Source organism: Muscardinus avellanarius, assembly GCF_963383645.1.
Source record: "Muscardinus avellanarius genome assembly, chromosome: 1".
Lineage (NCBI taxonomy): Eukaryota > Metazoa > Chordata > Mammalia > Rodentia > Gliridae > Muscardinus > Muscardinus avellanarius.
Window position 1 is genome coordinate 207,340,978 of NC_137786.1, and position 19,153 is coordinate 207,360,130.

General features: G+C 45.5%; 1 protein-coding gene across 1 annotated transcript in view; it reads left to right on the forward strand.

Moving 5' to 3' along the window:
* The window catches only part of KIAA1549L (KIAA1549 like), a gene marked incomplete at both ends in the record, with an annotated part of 277,076 nt that overhangs the window by 186,488 nt on the left and 71,435 nt on the right, over positions 1-19,153 (forward strand). The window contains 3 exons of the mRNA XM_080690604.1: positions 161-220; positions 5,729-5,880; positions 11,167-11,338. Coding sequence (XP_080546730.1) covers positions 161-220; positions 5,729-5,880; positions 11,167-11,338 — 384 coding nt within the window. The remainder of the gene's footprint in view (positions 1-160; positions 221-5,728; positions 5,881-11,166; positions 11,339-19,153) is intronic.

Here is a 19,153-nt window from a genome sequence, read left to right on the forward strand (position 1 = left end):
TCTCTGAACAGCCAGAGCCTTTCACAGTTGGTCACGGATCCCAAGAGTGATGAGGCAGGATTTACCTGACTTCTAGCTTGTCACGTTTCTGTGTTTCCCTTAACAACAGGTACATATGAGGCCTATGAAAGCAATTTGATGTGTTTCTTGTTTGTTTTAGCACTGGAGTATCCCAACCTCGACATATCAGAAACAACCAGAGACTACTGGGTGATTACAGGTAATCTCTTCTTGTGTTATTTCCCCACTTTCACATTGGCAGCTCTGTCTGATTAAAACTGCTTGCCCTTCGGTGAAGCGACTGGCACTTTTTTTTTGGCTCTGTCTTATAAGTTTCTTTTACGGGACCAGAGGTAAGACCTCATGATGAAATGGTTATTAGATGAATAATTCAAAACTGCTGCCTTTCAGTCCCCCCACCTCCAGCAGCTTCCTCTTTGCAATAACTGGACCTACTAGAAGTTACCCCCTGTCTAGGGCATGTCTGTGGGAATGGATATCTGTTTATAGATGGTAGGCCTTTCTGTGCTCTCTTGAAAAACCCAAACTAAAGTCTGAAATGGGCCGGATGTGCATATCTCTCCATGGCAGGAATCCTATCATACCCCGATCCTGGTGAGGCTTGACAGCAGAGTGGGGGGGAAGGGGCATTTGGGTGGTGTTTCCTTTTTTTTTCTCCCCTTTTCCTTTGACATTTTGTAGCTGAACTTTATAAAACAGCAAAAGCATTCTGTTGATGTTTTTCAAAAGCCAGACAGTGACTCTGAAAATGAGGAAAACAAGAATTGAGAGCAAAGGGAGAGGACAGATGTTTGCAGGAGGAAAAGTGACCGGCCCAGCCATCCAGGGGGATGGGCAGGGGGAGAAGAATATGAGTTTTCTGGGGCTGTCATAGCACAGCACACAAACACAGGCACCTAGACCACAGCAGCTTACTGTCTCACAGTTTTGGAGCTGCAAGTCTGGGGTCAAGGTGGCGGCAGGGTTGGTGTGTGCTGAGGCCGCTCTTCTTGGCTTGACGTGGTTGTCTTCTCCCTGCATCTCTGCTCTGTGCCTGTTGCTGTCCTCATCTCCTCTTCTTATTGGGATACCAGACGCATCAGATTAGGGCCCACCCTCCTGACCTCATTTTAACTCCTACCTTTAAAGATGCTGTATTCCAGTAACAGTCACGTTTTGAGGCACTTTGGGGTTGGACTGCAGCACATAAATTTGGGGAACACATTTCAGCCCACAACACAGAGAAAGGAAGATCCTGCAAGGCCTGGAAGCCATACCTGGGTGAGCAGGCTGGTCCTGAGCTCCCTTCTTCCCTGCCCCAAACGTACGTGCTCCTAGCGTCCCCAAAAAGTGGCAGGTGGGCTGCTGCCCGAAAGGCCAACTAAGAAGCATATACTTCTCTAGGATAAGGCCCGCCCCACACCTCTTCCAGATTACAGAAAACTGCATTTCTTTCCCTCCTGCAGAGACTTCTCTATGCAGAGATTATTTTACCTGCTAAGAAGGAAAACTAAAGAAACACATTTCAAAAAAAAAAAAAATTAAAAACCCATCAGGGTTAATGTCCAAGAGAGAGACGGTGCTAACCCAGCAACACAATTTTGGAGCCAGCTGGTTATGTAACATTTACAGAGTCGCATTTCCCCCTCGAGGGATAGCGCTTTCCTCTTGCAGATATTCCCCTCTTCTCTGAACTCGAAGGTTCACATGCAATGATAACACAGCCACCTGGCACACAGGCTGCCCTTAGCCACCCCATCGCCCTCTCCTCATCTCCCTGTTTCTTGCCTCAATGGCCAGTCGGAGCCTCAAGAGAAAGCTCCACACACAGTCCTGCTTGCTGGACTCCACTGGGGCATTCCTTGCCTATCCACTTACCTCATTCACTATTGCTGTTTTTGAAGTTGATGATCAAAATTGAGTGACCACCATCGGTGTGTCTGGGGCTGGCTGGGAAATTGGCGAGTGCTTGGCAGGGGCTGGATTTAGGCTTCAGGATGGCTGCTCTGCCTTCCCTTTGACCCATGGCCACTTTTTGAACCCCTAGAAGGCCACCTCCAACTGGCCCCAGTATTTACAGAAGGAGTAGAAGATGGGGAGCTGAGAGATGAGGTAGGTTCTCATGATGAGGCAGATTTGCCAGCCTTTCCTCCCAGCCAGCCCGCACAGGCTCTCTGTGATCTGCAGAGGATTCCCAGTCACCCACTTCCCTTTCTGCAATTGGTAGGACACAGACACATTTTCATCTGTTTTCCGATTAACTTATATTGAATATACTTTTACACACTATACACTTTTCCTCTCCCAGAGAGTGAGTCCCTCCTTGGTGGGAAATACTGGTTTTGGGTGACCTCTGCAGTCCCTCTTTACAGAGAACCTTGGGGCTACCCTGACCTCCAGGGACCCTGCATTCAAGTATATATATATATATATATATATATATATATATATATATATATATATATATGACAAGGTAGAAAATTTACATATTCAAAATTGCTGCCCATCTTGGGTTTATTCTTCTGTCTCTATTTCACTCACGAGAGTCAAGATACTCCAGACCTAGGAGTGGACGGATCTCCTCTGACCTCAGCTCTCTTACCTACCCTGGTGTGTCCTGAGCAGGTCACTTGGGCCCTCTGGGCTTCGCGCTTTCACTTGTAGAATGAGGGACAGGTATTAGCTGAGCACGGAGAATCTTTCAACTCTAAATATATGGAATTCCTCCACCAACAAAACAATTACGCCTGAGTTCAGGAGGCTGAACCAGGCCTGATTGATTGTGTGAATCTTAGAGCCCAGTGTAATTGTAAATAAAAGAGGAGGATGAAAACAGTGATATAAAAGTCATCAAGTCTTCTGGATGAAGCTCCTTTGAGCACAGCTAGGGACCTGACTACTTCAGGCCAAATCATCTGTGGCTGGGGGTAGACGGCTGGGGTTCTGGTGGATCTGCTGAGTAGTCTGAGATTCTGTCACTGTGAGACACACAGGTGTATGTTCCTTTCCACACCCTCCAGGCGGGCAGGGAGGGCCCGAGAGCGTCAGGCCTGCCACACTTCTCAAAGGAAGGGAGCAGAGCCCCTCCTGTGCAGATTCTATACTTTTCATGTCATTTCTTCCTCTGGTAAGGGTGTCCACATTGTGACAATAATAATTAATTATTATTATTGGTACTGGGAATTGAACCCAGAGGCTGTCTACCTACAAGCCCTATTTTAGGTTTCATTTGGAAACAGGGTCTTGCTAGGTTGCCAAGAGCCCCTATTAAATTGCTGAGGCTAGCTTCAAACTTCCTTCTCTCTCAGCCTTCGTATTACTGGGATTACAGGCATGCACCACAATGCCCAGCTAGCTACCATTTACTGACATTCTATCAAATGCCTTATAGCACTGTTCTAGAAGGTGTGTGTGTGTGTGTGTGTGTGTGTGTGTGTGTGTGTGTGTGTGTGACTGGGATTGAGCCCAGGGTCATTCTGCCTACAAGCTACACCTCCAGCCCTTTTTATTTTTTAGTTTGAAACAGCATCTTGCTAGGTTGCTGAGAGTCCTGCTAACTTTTCTGAGGCTGACTCTGGACTTGTGACCCTCCTGTTTCAGCCTTCCAAGTATTGGGATTATAGGCATATGCCACCATGCCCAGCTCTAGAAGCCTTTTTTTTAAATTTGAATAATCTGTTCTTTTTAATGACACAGTCATGAGTAAACAGTGCCTAGATGAGGAACAAAGGTCCAGAGAAACTGACTTCTCCAGGAGCACTGAGGAAGGGGAGCTGGGACTATCTTGAGCTCCTGCCTGCAGCCCAGCTCTCCCAAGCTGCCTCCCAAGAAGGACCGCTTCTCTTTGCTGAGTGCTGCGATGCAGTATGTGGAAAGTCCACGTGCTGATTCCCGTACCTCTGGCCAGTTCCCATGGCCTTCTGCATTTCCTTAAAGGCATTTTATCTACAGAAAAAAATACTGTAAACTACACATAAGATAAAAGATACTACTTTAACCATTTTAGGTATATGTCAGTGGCATGAAGAAGATTCACAATATGGTACAACCACCACTGTTATCTATTTCCAGAACTTTGCCATCACTTAGGGACTCCCACCTGTTGACTTTCTTTGATGTCTGCCTTTGAAGTAATCCATGAGGATGCTGCATGGCTGTCTGGTGTCGCCTCCCCCACGCTTGCCCATTGGTCAAGGGAACCCAATCTAGGAGCAGTCGTTCAGCAGTCCAGTCTGTAGTTTTACTAGAGGAGCTATCTCTGACTTAGTGAATTCATGGGATTTTCTGTCTGGGGAGTAGGAATCCCCCCAGTGATCCCGAGAGTCCCCTTAGTGACCCAACTCAGTGGGAACACGTGGCAGTATTTTGTTTTTGCTTCTAGGAATTTGGCTGCCAGATGAGCTGAGCCTCTCACAAGGGCCCTAGAAAGAGAGCTGCTTTATACCCTCCAGGGGGATTATTTGGCATTTACAGCTTCAAAGAAGCAATTCCAGAGACCCAGCTGTGGGTTTTATTTCTCGATCTGTTCAGCATCACTCTCTGTATCTTGCCATCACGTATCTTGCTGTGGTTGGCTGCTCGGTCTGGCCCTGTATAGAATATGATCTTTAGTGATGCTCCTGGGGGTACCCTGCTGTCCTGGATGCCATGATGATAACACACCCTTTAGATCTAAATGATTCCCATATCCTGGTGGATGGGTATATTAATGACCCTTGACTGCCTCGCAGTAGAACGAACTCTGTTAAATGAAAAATCTTATATTACCTTCCCAGCCCTTTTAAGACAGTGGTGATCATTGTTTAGCACTTAAAGTTTTTTATATGACTGTGTTTGGGGGCAGCCTTTGCTTGTTGTTTGGGATGAACTGTGTTTCCTAAGGGATGTGGAACAAAGACTAGACCTTGCAGGTAGATAGAAGAAGGCAGTTTCCCCCATAGAAAGTGGCCACAGCAGTCCTAGAATGGCCCCAGTGCACATTCAAACCCTCCTCCATGTACTAGCCATGGCCCGGAACTCCATCACCAGTGCATGCCTGCTGATTACATATACCTGGGCATCAGCAAAACCTAGCTGTGGAGGAGGCATCTGCTCACATCCCGTGCACCATGCACTGTGCCAAATTGCTCTACACATTTGTTTTCTTTCAACCTTAGGAGAGGACCTGGGCAGCTTCAGCAGAGGGCACCAAAAGGAGTTCCTGGAGGAGGGAGAAGGGGGGACATAGACAGATATAAAGAGCTGAGTGGAAGGATAGAGCTGAGATTCTTTAGCAGAGCTATTGAGAAAGAAAAACTCAGCACAACCCTGAACCAAAGCTCTGGAGTAGAAACCAGAAATCTAGTCAGCTCACCTGCAGCTCTGCTGTGTCTCCAGATGGACTCTTAGCAGCACATGTTGTCTTAGATAGGGTTTGGGTTGATGCAGCAGTGTTAGAGATGGTTGGAGGAAGGATTCCAGGCTTTGGAGGTGCACAAGCTCAGGTCTAAACCTTGGCTCTGCTTGTTGCTGGCCGTGTGGCCTTAGACAAGTCACTTCAGCATCTGTAACATGTGGAGGATGATTCCTCACTCCTGGGCGGCCATCAGGGTGAAGCGAGGGAAGGATGGCCACGCCTTAACATGGGTAGGCACGTGGTCCCCAGTGTGTACAGGGCAGATGGTCAGTGTGGTTACCAAGTGAGCAGGGAGTCGGCCCACTGAGAATTCCCTCTGCCTTGCATCCACAGTGCTGCAGGGCGTGGACAATTCGCTGGTGGGCCTGTACAACCAAAGCTTCGCCCGCATCATGGAGCAGCGCCTGGCCCAGCTGTTCATGATGTCCCAGCAGCAAGGCCGAAGGTTTAAACGGGCCACCACCCTGGGAAGCTACACTGTGCAGGTGGGTGTGTGCAAGGCACTGGGGTTTTCTAATATCTGGGGGGGAGGGGAGGGGTTGTGCTTTCTGGGACCGAACAGATACGTGTACAGAGGAGCATCTAACTGATCCATTTAAGCGACGCTGTTTTGAGGTTTTAGGGCATGAGGGTCATTACCATCCTCCTACGTTCTTACTAACTAGGTTATTAGGGAAGCAGGTCACAGAACAAACTCTATACACATCCAGAAGTTTATGAAATGAAAAGTTCTGTTGTCCAGATCTAGTCAATGAAAAGTCAGAGCCCTCTAAGCTTACGGTGGAACCATGACCACACAGTGATTTAGATGAGGGAATGCCCATAGCCTCTTTCCATTTTTAAAACATGCCAGCTAGCATTGCAGTGAATCTTCACTGCAGCGATGCACTTGGAAGCCTGTGTATATTGGCTGAAAGTACCTAGGAATCAGCCAGTGGCAGGGGTGCAGATACCCCAAGGCCCCTCACTTGGCTGGGGGCATTCTGAAGTGTATCTTTAAGATCATCTCCAGAACTTTCCCACAGGAATAAGTCTTAGTCACCCATTATAATAACTGTTTTAATAATGCACCCTGCTGGCTCTTTCCCCACCTATATATCACCTCCTCACCCTCTTGTCAGTGTCTTGCACCTCTCAAATAAACTACAAGCACTCAACTCTTCTCTGGGCCCACTTCTGAGTGGCTCTACTCAAGTCTGTGGCCATGGACCGGGGGAGAATTATAAGCCTTTCCCAGCTACCTTGGCCAGTTCCTGCCAGAGTAGGTGTATCTCCAGCATATTCTAACCTATCCACAGATCTGGCACCCTATTAACTTCACCAGTGAGAACCCACCTCTACCATTTGTTATGCTAATTCACAAAGCTCTGCTGAGCCTGAGATCAAATGACAGGGCACTCAGGTTGGGCTGCCTCCTCTGTGTGGGCTGCCTAATTGGCATCTAGCAGGCCGCCCCTGGCACATGAGCTGCCAATGGTTAAGGGATGGCATCTAGCACACACACGCTGTCAGACTGTCGGTGAGGAACCATCTTAAAGGAAATTGCCGACACGAGCGCAGTCTGCCTGCCGGTCATGTCCCCATGCAGCCTTGAAAGTTAAACAACCCACCTCTCTCCCTGTGTGAGTCAGCTTCATGCCCCTGAGGTTTCCAGGTCCCTTATTCACAGCTGTGAATTTGTCCCCTTATCCTCTAGGATGCTGCTCTGGTTCTAAAAGTCTGTGTAGTCTGGGACAACATCATTCCACGGTAAAGGGATAGTCCACTTCCTGTACCTACTTGGTGATTTCCTGTCTATGGGTTCCAAGTGGGCCCTCTAATTCCCACTTCTCCAGATGACAGGAAGGAAGTTAGAGACCGTGAAGTGGGGTTTGGAGAGAAAGGACTATTCTACAGTCCTGGTATTACTTGTTAAGCCTAAGAAACCCGACACATCCCATATGTCTAAAAGGACCCTGGAGATGTTTTCTTTCATTTTTTTCTAAGTGCTTGGTACATTTGACTCTGTAGCTCTGGGAAGTCAGAGTGAAGCAAGTAGCGGTGTACTCTGCAAATAACCACTCTACAGAGATTGTTGATTGCTTTTGGCATTACTCTTGAAGAAATCTTGGTAAGAAGAATATTTTATTAAATTGAAATTGAGTGACATTAGTAGATACTTGAATGAACATTCATTCTGGTTGCACTAAAACTCCCCCACCTCCTTTTCCACTAAGAAAAGTAAACGGTGACTAAGGTTCCCTTGAAAATTTACTCAGCATAGCTTCTATAATCCTTCCACCCAGAGGTCTTTCTTCTATGCTCAGATAATATTTTATTTATTTTTTGCAGCACTGGGGATAGAACCCAGGGGCATTCTACCTCTGAACTACACTCCCAGCCCTATTTTTTATTCTTTATTTTGAAAAATGGTCTCACAAAGTTGCAAAGGGCCTCACTAAGTAGCTGAGGTTGTCCACAAACCACAGTCCTCCTGTCTCAGCTTCCCAAATGCTAGGATTACAAGTGTATACCACCATGCTGAGGTTTGGTCCAGTGGTAGTATACTTGCCTAGCATGCACAAGGCCATAGATTCAATCCCCAACACTGCAAGCAAAAACAAAACAAAACAAAAATAAAACTCATGACTCAGATAATTTCAAAAGATGACCTTCAGCTGGGCATGGTGGCATATGCTTAGGCCCTCTGCAACTCAGCTGAGATCCTGTTATCAAAAATAATACGACCAAAAAGTAGAGCTGGTGGTGTAACTTGGAGGTAGAATGCCCTGGGTTCCATCCCCAGTACTGAAAAAAAAAAAAAAAGATGACCTTCGTTTTATGAATTTGAAGATTTAAATATATAGAATTTAAAGATATTGCCCTAGTTAATATATTAAAAAATAGAGTCATAAGAAGAAATTGTATGACCACTAAACATTTTTATTTATTTATTTTTTGTGGTACTAGGGATGGAACCCAGCGGCATTCTACCTCTGAGTGATACTCCCAGACCTATTTTATTGTTTATTTGGAAACAGGGTCTCACTGAGTTGTGGAGGGCCTCATAAGTTGCTGAGGCTGGCTGCAAACCTGTGATCCTCCTGTCTCAGCCTCCCAAGTACTGGAATTACAAGCATATGCCATCACACCTGACCATGAAACATTTTTAAATGCGTGACTCCATCTGTAACCAAAGTAATACAAATTTTAAATACTATTTAGATGCCATTCTCACCTACCAAAGACTAATAAGATGCTACTACCAGTAAGTATACACACATAGTGAAATGGGTACTTTTAGAGTAGATGGGTGGTGTGAGCTTTCTGGAAAGCTGGTGAATAATATTGACAAGAACCTTTTTGATGGTCATGACTGACTCCTAGAAATTCATTTGGAGGAGATAGAGGTGAACACAAAGACAAAAGGGTGAGGACTGTGTTTCCCAGAGAGTATTCTAGAAAATGGTTCTATGAGGTACCTGGAGACAGAGGGGCTCTCTGGCCAAATTGGTTTGGGTAAGGCTGCATCTTATAACTTTTTGAAGATTTCTAAAACATTTGCATACCCATACTCAAAAACAAAAACATGAAAGTAAAGGAATCTTCTTAATTTTGTCCAGCACAGAAGAGAAAAAAATTATGAGCACTCATATACTCACCATGTACAATTAACATTATACCATGTTTCTATTTTATATTTCATAAGTCATTTCCATATATTTCCATAGCATACATTTCATACGCTTCCAAATCATAGATTGATTTTGAAGTTCTGGCATTTCATACCTATATATTCTTTTATAAAGCTTTTTGCTCAGAACTCTAAGTGTTTTTGAGTTTTGCCCAAGCTGTTGCATCATTTAGTAGTTTATTCATTTTTATTGCTAAATACTATTCTCCCATGAGACTGCAGTACTGTTTGTTTATATATTCTTCTATTGATGGACACCTGGGATTTTTCTAGTTTGTAGCTATTAAACCAGGCTATGACGAGCATCTTTTTTTGGTCATATGCTTTCACGTCACTTGAGTTAATAGTGAAACTACTGGTTCATAGGGTTGGTACATGCTGGCTCTATAAGAAACATCAGGTCTTTTTCTAACGTGGTTGTAATATTTTATACTCCCACCAACCGCACATGGAGTTCCAGTTGCTCCACATACTCACCAGTGCTTGGTGTTGTCAATCTTATTATTTTAACCACCTTGGTGGGTTGATGGTAATGTATCATAATTTTAATATAAGTTTCCCTGCTGAGTATTTCTTATGTGCTTATTGAATATCTAGAACTCTTCCTTTGAGAAGTGTTTCATTAGCTCATTTGCCCATGTTTTAATGGGTTGTGTGTGCATTTACTTTTAAATTATTACAAATAGCATACACTAAAAAATGATAACATGCAGGGTTAAAAGTATACTACTTTTGTTTATTTTTATATACTACTTTTTAAAAAGTCATAACCCATAGGGTGAGCACATTAACCTTGCCTTACCCCATAAGCCTTTTAGGTACCTACCTCAATCATATTCTTTTTTCCTGTTGCAGTAGAGCATGATTCTCAATTTCATTTTAAATCATTCCTGTACTTCTTATATAGATTTTGCCATCCATGTGTATTTGCTTGAACAGTAGATCATGTAGTTTTGCCTATTGAGAATTCTATCATCTCTGATTTGTTTTTGTTGTGCAGTATCAAGGCTTTCATAGTCACTCAGATTGATACAAATAGCCGTAGTTCATTCATTTTCACTGCTCTGTAGTATCCCCTAGTGCGATTAGACCACAACTCACTTAATCAGTCTATTATTAATGACTTCTGAATTTTTTTACTATGATGCAAAAAGCTGGTATAAATATTTTTGCAATATCTATATTTTTAATATATAAAATACACACACGGGAAGGAGAGAGGGGGAGGCAATGGGGTGGGAATTGGGTAAGGGCTAATTGGGTGATGTGTGTATGTATGTCTCCACCATCTTGTATCCCATTAAGATGTAGGAATACATTGCACCAATAAAAAATTTAAAAAAGAAATGTTTATGCTTTTGAAATATTTTTTTCATTTAAATATACAGGTAAAAACAGTGAAATATAATATCACATAAAACTTATGATAAATAATTTTGTAAAATAATAAAGAAAAGGTTTGTGTGAAGAAGAAAGTATACCAAAATGATCACAGTTATTAGCTGGTGGTGGATGGACAATAGATCATTTTTATTTTTTATTTCCTGATACTTTTTTATATTTTTAAATTTTCCTGTGCATAATATGTAAGACTTTTATAGTGAAGAAAAGCAAAAAAAAAAAAAAAAAAGACTCTTTTAGAAAAAGAACTTAAAAGTTTCCAAGTACTGCTTTTATCAAAGATTTTTTGAATTTTCAAAGTACAGGATGATTTTCCTTCCTTTTGGGCAATTGGAGATACTTGAAATTAAAAACATTGTTTGATAATGACCTAGCATGCCCTGAATTAATGCGGGAGGCCTACTTTGCAATGAGGCCAGAGCTCTGTGGAGGCTGGGCAACATCCCTATTGCATGTTTTCAACTCGAAAATTGTCCTTCCCACTTGTTCATAGTTTTCAAAACCAATTTTCTCCTCCCAGTCTCCCACTCCTCTCAGGAATAGTAGGCTTCCTGAGAGGTAGGGAGGTGTGAAGGCTAATGTCTAGCATGTAGCCACAGCGGGCTTCAGCAGTTGGAGAGGAGGCCCGCTGACTGCCAGGAGGCCGGCGGGCTCGGGGCAAGATGTCCTGTGAACACGTGGCCTCTGTTTGCGAAAGATGGTAAAGATGCAGCGCGTGCCGGGACCGAAGGACCCAGCGGAGCTGACTTACTACACCCTGCACAACGGGAAGCCACTGCTGGGGACCGCGGCCGCCAAGATCCTGAGCACCATCGACTCCCAGAGGATGGCCTTGACCCTGCATCACGTGGTCCTTCTGCAAGCTGACCGTAAGAATGGCCTTTCACTCCTTGTTTATGATGCTCTTCAGCGTTTCCCGTTAGTTGCCGTGACTCTCCAAAGTCATGTTAATGGTGTCAGCGCTAAATAGATTTCTGTTCTGGAAGATTCGTGTGTGTGTCTGTGTGTGTGTGTGTGCGCACATGTGTGTATTGCTGGGGATTCGTGTGTGTGTGTGTGTTTCTGGGGATGTGTGTGTGTGTGTTTCTGAGGGTGTGTGTGTGTGTGTGTGTGTGTGTGTGTGTGTGTGTTTCTGGGGATGTGTGTGTTTCTGGGGATGTGTGTGTGTTTCTGGGGATTGATCCCAGGGCCTTGTGCATGCTAACCAAGTGTTCTACCACTGAGCCACACCTCCAGCCCTGTTTTGAAAGGCTCTTAAATCACTCATCTGCGTTTCCTGTGCTGTCTGAAGCAGTCAGTTTTGGGTGAGGAATATGTCTTGTACTAGCCAAAAGACAGTCATGATATTACTCTGCCCCCAAGTGCTGCCGGTTCTTTCTCCTCAGTATTATCTAGTGAGCGGCTATGAAAAATCACTACAGCTGAGATTATATCTGTGTGCTGGGGGAACAAAAGATAATTTGATTCAACAAACATTTATTGAGTCCTGCATGAACTGTGCTCAGTGCCAGAGGTGGGTGAGACCTTGATCCTGCCTCTGAGGAGCAGGGGAGATGAGCAGGTGCAGGGGGGTAGAGTGCAGGAAAGGGCCTGGAGCAGCCAAGCAGGTCCACTGTGGGTGGCGGGTTGCTGCAAAGGGGAATCCAGAATGAAGGGTCAAAGGAAGGGTAGTGAAGTCATTGCTGCCCCTTCCAGTATCCCCCCCAAAGGCTGCTACTCTGCTAGTCACTTACTAGATTTCCCCGCCTTCTACTCGCATCTGGGGCAATACTTACTTGGCTTCAAATTACAGAAAAGGCAACTGAGGTTCAGAAAAGCAAAATAACCTGCTCCACATCACAGAACCAGTATTTAGGTAGCCAACATATGAATCTGTCTGACTTCAAACCTTTGTCCTTGACTGTATTATACTCTAAGAGCTCAGCAGAGAATTAGGGAGGGAATGTGTATCCCAACAGGAATTAGCAAAAGAATGGAAAGGAAAAAGTATCAGCTGTGCTTGAAGCAGGGAGTTCAAATGGCCTGGGGTGAGAAAGCAGGTGGAGAACTGGCAGAATTAGGCATATCCTTTGGGAAACTGAGGCCTTGAAGGGCAGAGAAGGAAATGGTGCATGATATATTGGGCTGTGGAATGCTATTGAAGATTTCTGAGCAGCAAAGTAATGTCATGGGAACTACCCATTATTTAGAGAGGTTAATTGGTCAACAGTGTCTGAGAGGAGAAGACACCTAAGGTGGCAGGAGGTTGCAAGACCAGGTGCCCCAGGCATAGAACACAAACAAGGGCTAGAAAGAAAGGGAGTTGGTTATGAAGGCGAGAGATTGTTTGTGGCAGAAACCTTAGCATTTGGCCATACACAGAGCATGGGAGGTCATGGAAGGTCACTTCTCATGGGTTTCCCAGTTTGTGTCCTTGTTCCTCAAGAACTTGGCACTCTTCCTCATCTCTCGACTTCTCTGGGGTTGATTTTTGCTTCCAGGAGAAGTCATGAGGGTCCTGGACGTGTCATGGTGCCTGGCCAGCACATCCGCGCAGGCGCACCTTTGCTTAGCAATGGTGATGGCCACTCTGCAATCTCGTTTGTGAAATGACATCTTAGAACAAGATCCCCTTCCTTTCCTTCCTCCTCCTGGGATCTGTCTTCATCTCCACAAGGTCAACTCCTTGCTTCTTCTGTTTTGCTGCATCTTCTACGTGTATTCCTCGGGGTCTGTTCTTCGCGCTGTGGGTCATCAGGGCAGCCCTGCTCCCCGGCCTGCCTGCTACATCTGGACCATTTCTCCTTCTCTTTTAAAATCCCCAGTCCTTCGAGCCTCCCCTTCCTTACTGAACTCTCTAGACCTCCCCTCGGGGGACCCCATTCTTCACTGGAAATTTCACACCTGACCCGTTGTCTCTTCCATTGCTTCTGGCTTCTGCCCCAGCCCCTCTGCTCCTTTAGCCTGTGGGTTCTGAGGCCTCCTTTCTGCTCCAGGCTGTGATGCATGGGAAGAGGTGGAAAGCAGAGCTTCCCCCATCTAGAGCCAGAGGTGAAGGAGCCCAGGGAAGAGGCTCAGGGGCGATGCCAATGGCGGCTGACAGGACAGTGGAAGGGACTGCGAACAGGGGACAGAGAGGGAAGCACATCGGGTTAGATGGCTGTGGCCTTTGGAAATGAGACTGGTGGGGAGGTGTGACTTGAGAGCCAGGACTTCGAGCCCAGCTGCTCAGGGCCTCCTTCAACTCCACAAAAGCAGAGTCTATTCCTGTCCTCATTCTCTCCTACTTAGACTACAGCAGAGTTTCCCGAGTCACTCAGCCCGTCTCTTTTCCACTCACGTGCCTCTCACACCGTCATTAGAGTCGACTTAACAACATGTGGATTCTGACCTCACATCTACTCCTTTTTGGATTGGGGATAACTGAAGATGAACTCAGAGACGTTCTACTACTGCACAACATCCCCAGACCTATTTTATCTTATTATCATTACTTTTATTTTGAGACAGACCTGTGCAAAATTACCACACACTGGTCTGGAACCCGTGATCCTCCTGTCTTAGCCTCACAAGCACTGGGATCACAGGTGTGTGCCATCGTGCCTGGCTTACATCTACTGCATTTGAAAGCATTCGTGGTGCTCCATCATGGCAAAATACAACCCAAACTCTTTCAGATGGCCTTCCCCACAGGCACTCAGCTGTGTGCAGGTCTCTGCACAGCCTGGCCTCGGGCCGCCTCCTTTCTTCTCCATATCTTGCATGGCAATGTCAGTCTTCACATCACCCGCTCCTCAATGCCTCCCCTGACCCTGAGCACAGTGTGCATCTCCCTCGGGTCCGGGGCTCCGTGGCTCCATCACTTCAGGCAATGATGAGTTGTTTCCTTCCTCCACTCCTCAGGAGCACTTTCAAAGCAGGTTCCACCACGCATGCACCTTGGTGTATCTGGCCCATTACAGCCTGGTTCTGTTCTTGTGAAGCTGAAGGCAGGGCCTTGCATAAAGTGCCTGTGTCAGGCTCTGAGGGAGCTCTGTGGTTGGAAGGCTCTGTAGCAGAAGGTGGAGGGCAGCCCTGAGACCAGGCGGCCTGGGCTCGCGTGGTCACTCTTCCTCCCCCTGACTCTGGAGCTTGGAGTTCAGTCTCTCAAATCTCTCTGACCTTCCTTTTCCTCATCTGCAAAATCGTGACATAAACATACCTACCTGATCTACTCAGAGCATTAAGAGAGATACTTATCATCTTAAGGGCTTAGGACAGTCTCAGGGCACCTAGTGGGCCCTTAGTAAGTGGCAGCTGAATATCTCCTTTGTTTGTGAGGTAGGAGGAGTGAAGAGGAGAGAGAGAGAGGAGAGAGAGAGAGAGAGAGAGAGAGAGAGAGAGAGAGAGAGAGAGAGAGAGGAGGGAGGGAGAAGAGGATGAAGGAGATTTGAAGGCTGAGAACCTTCGATCTATCTGCAATACAGATAATAGGGGCACTATTAATGGAAATAGAGGTGTCCATGGGACAGAGAGGGGTCCTGTTGGGATATCAAAAGTGTCGATAGAATAGTCTGTTGGTTGGGAAAATGAGTGGAATTCACATATAGCTCTTAGGAAAGAAATTCAATTTAATACCAGAGATTTTGAGAATTGTGTAGACACAAGTTAGAATTAGAGACTCCCCTCCCCCAAATATAAGTGCTTGGGGAAGGAATATAGCTCAAGGATGGAAGCAGAAAGCAGCAGGACAATTCCAAGCAATCTCCCACCCTCAGAAACAAATAGGAGAAAATGGGCGAGTGAGGGAAAGGAGCAGAGATGTTCAAAATCCCATTTTCCCTGCATCGTTTTGAACTGGATTTACAGTATTAATCTGAGGTCAGGAGTCTGAATATAGTCGAACATTTTGTCCTGGTGAAGGGAGAATGTTAGCATTCTGTGTTCCAGTGCCTTCTAAACCACTAGTCTTAGGGCCAGGACCAGAGCGGCTGCACTTCCCAGGGAGGCTGGCATCTGCCAGGTGCAGAGCCTGGGGCGAGAGGTTCATGAAGTAGTTCTGCCACTGATGGCCAGGGAACGGTCTCCCACAGAGACAAAAGCAGGAAGCGGTTTGCCTCCCATGACCATCAGACATTCAGCTCAAAAAATGCCACTTCAGGATGTGAGAGAGTGGTGCTTTGCAAAAAGAACTCACACCGGTTCATTCCATTAGTGAATATTAAGCACCTACTATGTGTCGGGCACAGGAGAGACAGCAGTGAATGAAGCCCACACAAAGCCCCTGCCCTCGTAGCTGACACCCTGAGTGGGCAGGCTAAATGAGCAGGGAGAGGTGGACAGTACTGATAGATGATGCTGCGATTTTACATTGTTGGGGGGTCAAGAAGAGGAACAAGGAGGAAGTAACCTTTCAGACACCTTCTGAGGGAATGGCCCTAAAGGACTTCTGGGGACCAGGATCCAGACAGAAGAGGAGGGTTGGAGAGCAGCAAGGGAGTCACTGAGGGGCAGGGTGGTTTGATGAGGTGTGGGGGACCGCAGACACCAGGCCTCGTGGGGCCCAGAGCAGGATGAGGAGCCACAGGAGGCTGCAGGCAGAGGAACACCATGGATGGAGGCCTGCCATTGCTGCCCTGGGTGGACTCTCCTCTCCTCCACCAGCTGTGGACTCTGACGGCTGAGATAGGAAGATGGCCACAGAACCGGCCGGAAACATCTCTGTGTGAATTCTTTCTCATTTCAACATGTGTCCATGTGGGAATCATTTATTCCATGTTTAGATTGTTTGAATCTTTTGTCTTCATTGTTTCTGACAAATGTGTGTGTGTGTGTGTGTGTGTGTGTGTGTGTGTGCAGATCTCTCCACGACCTCACACTTTCATCCATATACGTCAACTTGGAAACAACTCAAACTATTTTAAAGAAATGAATTTTATAAAAGCATCCAACCTCCCTGGGGGCTCAGTTTCCTCATATACAAATTGGAATAGGAAGAGCGCACAGGAGAAGGACCCGTCACTGTGCCTAACACAGAGTAGACGCTCTAACTCGTCGCCTCTCCTCCTTTTTGTCCTCTACTAAAAATCTTGCAATTTAAATAACCATTCATTCCTTTTCACCTCTACCTATGACTTTGTACTTTTAGATCGTATGCCAATGAATATATTGGGTTTGGATGACTTCAGTTGACCTAACTTTATTGTCATTTGGACCATTACATGAATTTAAATGTACATAAGATAAATCTATTCTCTCCCCATTAAAATAGAGGTGAAGGAGTCTTACATACTGCACCAAGAAGAAAGTCATCTCCCAAGAGAATAAAACTGAGTAGAACCAAAACATGTATATATTTCATTCTTGCTAATGAAATGCATATTTACATGCATGTACTTATTTATTTATTTAGGACATTCACTATATATTTTTCTCCATCAGGATGGAAGAGCCTAGCCACAAAGAGGCATACTGATATTTTTTCACAGAAGCTCTAAGCTTTAAAAAATGTTAATGGCATAAAAGTCACATATAAATACTGAATTGCTAAAAGCAGTAGCAATTAAGTGTGTAATGTCAACAGAAGCACATTACCTAATGAGCTGTTTTCAGAAGTTAATAATGTGATTAATCACTGATTGATAAAAACTGCAGAAGAAGATAGGGGTTTTGTACTAATAGTATTCTGAGCCTCAGGCAGCCAGTCGACAGTCAGATCTTGGTTAACAAGGGACCAGCTGAAATTAGGAGGGAGGTGGCCGAAGGAAGAGAAAGATTGGCTGCTCCTCAGACTTCCACCAGGTGATACTTACCTGGAGGTCTTTATATGCCAGGGTCTAAGTCCTCAAATTTGAGCTCTAATAGCCTTCAGAGTTCAGCAGGATCAGGAGGACCAACTCATGCTAACCAGACTTACAAGAGATCCATATGTAAACTAGATCGTGAGTATATTAATTTAAAAGATGGACTAGAACCACTACAGAGATGGGACTTTTAACTTATCAGCACCCTGTCCAATCAGGAAATCTCTGTGGGGATCCAAATGGCAGTAGGGATGATGGTGGTTCACGTATACATGCCTGCAGCTTTTAATTGAGTACTTACTTTGTGCAAGGCCCTGGGAATGCAGCTATGAGCAAGAGACCGCCTGCCCTCTTCAGGGATACATTCTGATGGAGGGGTGACAGGATGATCAAATACATATGTGATCAGCAGGTGATATGTGCTTTAGAGCCCTGCTACTTCAAGAATGGCCTGGGTATTCCTATGTGGAAATTCCCCGGGAGCTTGTTAGAAACTCACAATCTCAGGACCCACACTCCACAGAATCAGAACCCACACTTGAACAAGAGCTGCGAGTTATTGGTATGTATGTTGATATTTGAAAGCATGGCTTTAGAGAAAAGAAATAGGATGAGGGACAGAGCATGGGGGACAGTGTTATTATTTTATATAGAGAGTTCAGGGAGGGCTGCAGAGACGGGATGGCACTTGTATAGGGCCTGAAGGAAGTAAGGGAAGGAGCCATGTGGATATCTAAGTAAGAATATTCTAAGGAGAGGGATTAGCCAGTGCAGTGGCCCTGAGACAACCTGTTAGAGGAATGCAAGAGGCCAGTAGGATGGGAGCAGAGTGAGTTCAGGGAGGGCCAATATGTTACTTTGCTTTTTCATTGATGTTAATGAAATACCTGAGAAGAACAACTACAGAGTAGGAAAGGTTTTTTGGCTCCTGGTTTCAGAGGTTCAGTCCATGCTTGGCCTGATCTAAGGCAGAAATATTGGGGCATCAAGGGTGGTAAAGGAAAGTTGCTTGGCTCATAGCAGCTGGGATGCTGAGAGAGAGTGAGAGGAGGAGGCCAGGGACAGATAGGGTCCTCAAGACCACAGCTTCAGTGACCCCCTTCCTCCAGTCACAGCACCCCTCTGAACCTTACTGCATGGGGGACCATGCATTCAACACATGAGCTTTGGGGGAGGCATTCTAAACCCAAACCATAGGCTATAAGGACATAGAAGTAATCAAGGTGATAATGCAAAAACGGTCTTGTAGGAACTACAGGACTCTGAGTAGTGTGAGAGCCACTGAAGATTTTTTGAGCAGAGGAGTGTTGTGATCTAAGTTTGTGAAGGACCACACCCTGGTGACTATTGTTAGTCACCCACATGGGACCAGGGCAAAGCAGGAGGGCCTGCAGGAACAGGAATTCAGGTGAGAGCTGTTGGTAGCCGAGACTGTGGTTGGTGCAGAAGGAAGTGAAAGATCCTGGATATGCTCTGAAGGTGGCAGTGATAAGGTTTGCTGATAATGGAATGTTGGATAAGAGTGAAGGAGAAGGTAAGCATTGAGGGCAAGGTTATGGGCTGGAGCAACTGGAAGGAAGGAGTTGCCATTTATTGGAGTGAAAACCATTCCAGGAAGAACAGGTTTGGGGGTAATCAAGAGCTGTGCTCTGGATATACTGAATTTATCATCTCTATAAATATCCAGTTGGAGATTTGAGTGGAATTTAGAATTCAGGGTAGAAGTCCTGACTGAAAATATATTAGTGAGCATCACCAGAGCTTGGACGGTATTTAAAAACATGCATTTCCAGATCAGCTTAGGAGTTGGACAGTAGCCCCAAGCTCATTGCTACTACCAACTTGGGTGGTAGTAATGAACAGCACCCCCAAACTCTAACAGTTCATCAGCCACCAAGACAGACCTGCCACAGGCCAGTTTGC